Raw genomic sequence first — 6,730 nt, forward strand, 5'->3', positions numbered from 1 at the left:
CCCCCTTCCCCCTTTTAAAAAAACAAAAAACAAAAAACAAAAACAACCCACAAGTGAAATAGACTATGACTGACCTCCAGGAGCTTATCACAGTAGGAGAGGTGGAAGACAAGAAAAACACAAATGAAACAAGACTATGAATCATGAACAAAAACACAGTAAGTGAAACAGACTAGTTGTAGTAAGGGTTTTATGGCACTTTAAACACAATAAGGTCAAACAAAAGCCGAAGAATAGAGTTCTAGTAGAAGTTTCAAGGCGCTCGCAACTGCAAAAGGTCACATGAGCGCCAGAAGATTAGAGCTGTTACAAGAGAGTAACAAACATAAAAAAGAAGAAGGGGAGATAAGGACGATAGATGTTTGACAGGAAAGAAGAAGCAAACCACACCAGAGCACCCGCCAACCACCCACGCCGAAGAATAGACGTGTTACAAGAGAGTAACAAACACAAAAAAGAAGGAGGAGAGATAAAGACGATAGATGTTTGACAGGAAAGAAGGAGCAAACCACATCGACAACCTGCATATAAGTGCATACGGTTAGAGGTGCTACCAGAGAATATCTTACAAAGAAAAGAAGGGAGAGAGATAGGAAAACGGAGCAGCAAACCACTCGAGAGCACCCACCTACCACCCACCCACGAGTTCACAACAAAAACACAATAGGTGTAACAGACTATGACTGACCTCCAGGAGCTTATCACAGTAGGAGAGGTGGAAGACAAGAAAAACACAAATGAAACAAGACTATGAATCATGAACAAAAACACAGTAAGTGAAACAGACTAGTTGTAGTAAGGGTTTTATGGCACTTTAAACACAATAAGGTCAAACAAAAGCCGAAGAATAGAGTTCTAGTAGAAGTTTCAAGGCGCTCGCAACTGCAAAAGGTCACATGAGCGCCAGAAGATTAGAGCTGTTACAAGAGAGTAACAAACATAAAAAAGAAGAAGGGGAGATAAGGACGATAGATGTTTGACAGGAAAGAAGAAGCAAACCACACCAGAGCACCCGCCAACCACCCACGCCGAAGAATAGACGTGTTACAAGAGAGTAACAAACACAAAAAAGAAGGAGGAGAGATAAAGACGATAGATGTTTGACAGGAAAGAAGGAGCAAACCACATCGACAACCTGCATATAAGTGCATACGGTTAGAGGTGCTACCAGAGAATATCTTACAAAGAAAAGAAGGGAGAGAGATAGGAAAACGGAGCAGCAAACCACTCGAGAGCACCCACCTACCACCCACCCACGAGTTCACAACAAAAACACAATAGGTGTAACAGACTATGACTGACCTCCAGGAGCTTATCACAGTAGGAGAGGTGGAAGACGAGGGCCTGGTCCACCTGCTCGTTGCCCGTGGAGGGCGGGACAGGGCTGGAGCCCATGCTGGAGCCCAGCTGCGTGTCCTCGTGCAGACGCTTGGCCAGGGACTCGATGCCTGAGTCGGTCGTCTTGGCCGTCGACTCGGGGCTCAGGACCAGCTGGTCAATGTGGGACACGGGCCCGCTGCTCGCCGCACTAGATGGAGAGAAAGTGGAAGTGCAGGGGAGGGAGGGGTGTGTGTGTGTTTAGTTATAATAATAATAAATAATAGATGACATTTATATTGCGCTCAACCCCGATTAAAGTACACAGGCTGTGAGCGCTTTCAATCCAATACAGTTTACAACAGTAACATAAAACATAGTGTTCTGACTAAAAGAAAATCACTCGAAATATTCATCTTATCAATTTAAAAACAGAAATGACTTCAGCTGACATTTGAACGAATCAAAAGATTTGATCTCTCTCAAAGTACTTGGAAAAGCATTGTTTAGTAATAGTTTATGAAGAATCTTATGGCACTTGCAACACAATTACATCACATAACCGCCGAAGATGAGAGGTATAGCTATAATAACAAGAGAATGACAAACACACAAAAAAAAAGAAAGGCAGAGACATAATAACGACAGATGATTGGCAGGAAAGGAGGATCAAATCACACCAGGAGGGAGGGGTCGCATGGAAATTTTAGTTTAGTTTGAGTAAAGAGTAGTACACTGACATACTTAGTTTTAGTTCCAAAATCTGAAGCATTTGCGACATAAATATGTCCAATAGGGGCCGAATATAAGAGGTATTACTAGAGAGTAACTTACAAAGAGTCAAAGAAAAGAAGATGGAGAGATACGGATTGATATATGCTTGAAAGGAAAATAGGAGCAAACCACATCAGAGCACTGGGTTGGTCGTCCTAACAATCAGGGTAGAAGCAACCAGCGTCTTAAGTGATTTAAATTGTACCAGCACGGTCCAGGGGATGGAAAGACGGGTTATTAACCAAATGAATACCGGAACGATCAGCAGATGGATTCTGAGGTGGATATTGGAGCGGGGAGCGGAGCACGTATGGCAATGCCCGGAGTGCTACGACATAACTCCTGGGATCAAGTAAAGAAGTAATCAAGTACATTGGGTCATATACGGTGCAAAACATTCACAGTAAGCATTACAAACACCTTGGACATGTATCCAGACAGACACTAACGTCGTCACAAAAGAGCTTAGTACCTCGAGGAAGTCTCTCCTTCTTTCTGTTGCTGTTGTTGAGGATCCTCTTCCTCCTCTTCCAAGTCATCGAGCACGTCCTCTGTGTTGAGGAAGTCGAAGGCCTCCTCTATGGCGCCCTCTATCGACACACTCATGCTGGAAGAGCGAGAGCTGGTAGCCGATGGTTTCTGCCGAAATGTTGGGAGAAATTTGCTTCAGTTTTTCGTTTTAGAGCCAAGAGTTTTATGATACTTACAACACAAATAGGTCATCTTTTTTCAATATTTTTTATAAAGTTGTAGTAAGAGTTTTACAGCACTTGCAACACAATAAGGTCATATAAGTGCTCTATGTATGCACTATATATACGTACTATAATCCACCAACCCGTATAAAGTGCTCTATGAATGTACTAAATGTATGTACTATAATTCACTAACCTGTAAGAAGAGCTCTATAATATGTAATATTAAATCCTGTATAAAGTGCTCGAATATTTAATCCACTAACTCATAAAAAGTGCTCTATGCATGTACTATATCTATGTACTATAATCCACTAACCCGTATAAAGTGCTCTATGCATGTACTATATCTATGTACTATAATCCACTAACCCGTAAGAAGTGCTCTAATAATGTAATATTATTATTTAATCCACTAACCCGTATAAAGTGCACTATATATGTAATATTGAATCCAGTAACCCATATAAAGTGCTCAATATATGTAATAATTACTCCATTAACCTGTATAAAGTACTCTGTATATGTAATATAAGTGCTCTATATAGGTAATGTTGAATCCACTAACCCGTATAAAGTGCTCTATATATGTAAAATAAGTGTTCTATATATCAAATATTTACTCCACTAACCCGTACATAGTACTCTATATAAGTAATATAAGTGCTCTATATAGGTAATATTTCGTCCACTAACCCGTATAAAGTGCTCTATGGCCGGCAACATCTCCTCCAGCTTCTGCAGCTCCGGGTAGTGGCCCAGGAAATCTTCCAGCGTGGTCATCAGACTGCCCAGAGCCTCCTCCACACTAACCTGACCGTCCTGCACGCCGATGAGCTCACCCTGCACCTGCACCTGCACGCCCGGCACCTGCGCCTGGGACACCTCGGCGATGGGCTTGACCGGGGTGGAGGACAGCTGCGACTGGGAGAGGAAGATGGAGGAGGAGGAGGAGGAAGAAGAGGAGGTGGCTGCCGCCCCAGCGGTAGAGGCGGTGGCAGCCATGCTCGAGCCGACGGCGGACAGGTGAGTAGAGTGCCCCGCGCCTCCTTCCGCGTGCAGGGGGGAGGAGGAGGAGGAGAGCGGGGAGGAGGAGGAGGAGATGTACGTGCTGTGCGGGCGGTTGCCCACGCTGCTGCTCGTGTAGAAATCGGTGGACGACGCCGAAACCAGGCCCGAGGTGGGGTTGGAGGGCTGGGAGCGGACGCTGCGCACGTCCGGCGCGATAACGCTGTGGGGCCGGAGGCGGCCCGAGTGGAGGTCTGGGGTCAGCATGGGGTCGCGGCCGTGGTGGATGATGGGCGAGGCGGACAGGCTGTGCGGGTAGCGGCTCATCTCGTGGGCCATGTGGGAGGGCAGCGAGGTGGCCGAGCCGTAGATCCCGCTGTCGTCCCGCAGCTTCATGGCCTGCATCGGGCTGGAGAAACGGCGGTCGGGGCCGTACATGAGGTCCGAGGTGCTGCCGAACTGGGGACACGACACACACACACAAAAACACACGCATAAACATACATGTGTATGGTCATCGTCATAGGGAAAATTTTTAGTTTTAGTAAGTGTTTTACGGCACTTGCAACACAATAAGGTCATACAACTGCCGAAGATTAGAGGTGTTACAAGAGAGTAACAAACACAAAAAAGAAAGAGGGGAGATAGAGATGACAGATTTTTTTTTCATAGGAAAGAAGAAGCATACCACACCAGAGCACCCGCCAACCACCCACAAACATACATGTGTAAGGTCATCGTCATTTGTGAATGGGTGTATGTGCATGGGCCAGTGTGTGTCTCAAAACGTACTCACCACTCCCCCATTAGCGTTGAGCACAGACATAGGTCTGCGTAGCACGCGCGTGTGTGTGTGTGTGTGTGTGCGTGCGTGTATATGTGCCAGTTTGTGTCTCACAATATACTCACCACTCCCCCATTAGCGTTGAGCAGAGACACAGGTCTGTATAGCGCGTGCATGAGTGTGTGTGTGCGTGTGTTTGTATGAGTATGTGCATGCATGAGCCAGTGTGAGTCTCAACGACCAGTATGTATTCACACCCCCTCCCCCCTCCATTAGCGTTGAGCATAGACACAGGTCTGCGTAGCGGGCACTAGTGTGTGTTTGTGCGTGAGTGTGTGTGCAGGTGTGTATGTGTATGTGCTAGTGTGTGTCTCAATATGTACTCACCACTCCCCCATTAGCGTTGAGAACAGACACAGGTCTGCGTAGCGTGGAGCCCTGGGAGCGGGACGGCGGCTCAAAGAAGGTCACGGACTCGTCCATACCGTCCAGGGGGCTGAAACACATAGATAGTTAAGATAGAAAGAGGTGAAAGGTCACAGAGTTAAAGTAAATGACTCGTCCACACAGTACAGAGTACTTAAAGCGCAAAGAAAAATGTAAGGTCACAAAGGTCAGTTTAGTTTAGTTTTAGAAAGAGTTTTGCAGCACTTGAAACACAATAAGGTTATATAAGTGCTGTGTGTGTGTGTGTGTGTGTGAGTGTGTGTGTGTGTGTGTGTGTGTGTGTGTGTGTGAATGTGTGTTGGTGTGAATGTGCGTTCACATCTGTGAGTACGTATGTATGTATAACTCACTTCCAAGTGATGATGATGCTGAGCTTGAAAAAGCCGTGAAAATTGACGTGTATATGCGAATATGCGTGCATGGGCATGTGTGTGTACATGTGTATGTATAGTGTATTGGGTGTATGTACATGAAAGAGTAACAGTATATTTGTGAGTATGCGCGATGTGTATAACTCACTTCCAAGTGATGATGATGCTGAGCTTGAGAGAACCATGCACATTGACAATATGTATGTGTGTGTGTGTGTGTGTGGGTGTGTGTGTGTGTGTGCATACGAGTGTGTAGTACTCACTTCCAAGTGATGATGATGCTGAGCTTGAGAGAGCCGTGCACGTTGACACTGACGGTCATAAGCTGCGGGTTAGCCGAGAACAGACCCTGGTGGGGGCTGTCGTGGGCTGCGGGGTGGCGGGACGACGGGTGGCACACCTCGCAGTTCTTCTGGCCCAGCAGGACCGTCTTGAAGGCTCGAACCTCAGACGCCTGTGGGAGGGGGGAGACAAAAGCACACAGAGTGGCACCGGATTATTAGGGTTAATCGAGAAGGGCTTAATTACGTACAAAGCTTTCTCCTGTATCTTTACTTTGGTTTTAGTTAGTAAGAGTTTTACGGCACTTGCAACACAATAAGGTCATATGAGCGCCAGAAGATTAGGGTAGAGGCGTTACAAGAGAGGAACAAACATAAAAAAAGAAGGAGGGGAGATAAAGACAATAGATGTTTGATAGGAAAGAAGGAGCAAACCACACCAGAGAACCCGCCAACCACCCACTTATAAAGCTTTCTCCTATATCTTTGGCTACAGACGGAGAAAAAAAGCTAATGTATATACTCGGATGTAACATGAAGAATTGAATAATTTTTCCAAAAAAGGTAGTCCATATGTTAATTTTTTGTAAGACTTTTACGGCACTTGCAGCACAATCAGTTCATATAAACACTGAAGATTAGAGGTGTAACAACACACACAAAAACAAAGGAGGAGACATAAGGGCGAAAGACGTTTAAAAGGAGCAAACGATACCAGAGCATCCGCAAACCACCCACATGGGTGGGTATAAACGGTACGCAAGCCATTTTCAATTGTAGAGAACAGCTTCTATACGAGTGTGCAAAACACATAAACAAACACACATGATGCAACATACATACTCACCAAAAGACGGACAATATATGCTGTGTGCCCAGAGAACGGTCTAACTTCGTACAACCGACACACACACACGGACGCACGCACGCACATAAACAGATTCGGACTCGGAGAGACAATGAAACTTGTGTGTGTTTATTTCCTCCCACGAAGACAACTCCCTTCCCTCCCCCCACCTCCTCTCCTTTTCTTTTCCCTCATTCCTCACTCTC

General features: G+C 45.6%; 1 protein-coding gene across 1 annotated transcript in view; it reads right to left on the reverse strand.

Moving 5' to 3' along the window:
* Positions 1–6,730, reverse strand: part of LOC101847740 (rho family-interacting cell polarization regulator 2) — a gene marked incomplete in the record, with an annotated part of 45,899 nt that overhangs the window by 8,960 nt on the left and 30,209 nt on the right. Inside the window, 5 exon segments of the mRNA XM_035970787.1 lie at positions 1,303–1,528; positions 2,564–2,730; positions 3,483–4,253; positions 4,966–5,074; positions 5,660–5,850. Coding sequence (XP_035826680.1) covers positions 1,303–1,528; positions 2,564–2,730; positions 3,483–4,253; positions 4,966–5,074; positions 5,660–5,850 — 1,464 coding nt within the window.

Source organism: Aplysia californica, unplaced genomic scaffold, assembly GCF_000002075.1.
Source record: "Aplysia californica isolate F4 #8 unplaced genomic scaffold, AplCal3.0 scaffold00320, whole genome shotgun sequence".
Lineage (NCBI taxonomy): Eukaryota > Metazoa > Mollusca > Gastropoda > Aplysiida > Aplysiidae > Aplysia > Aplysia californica.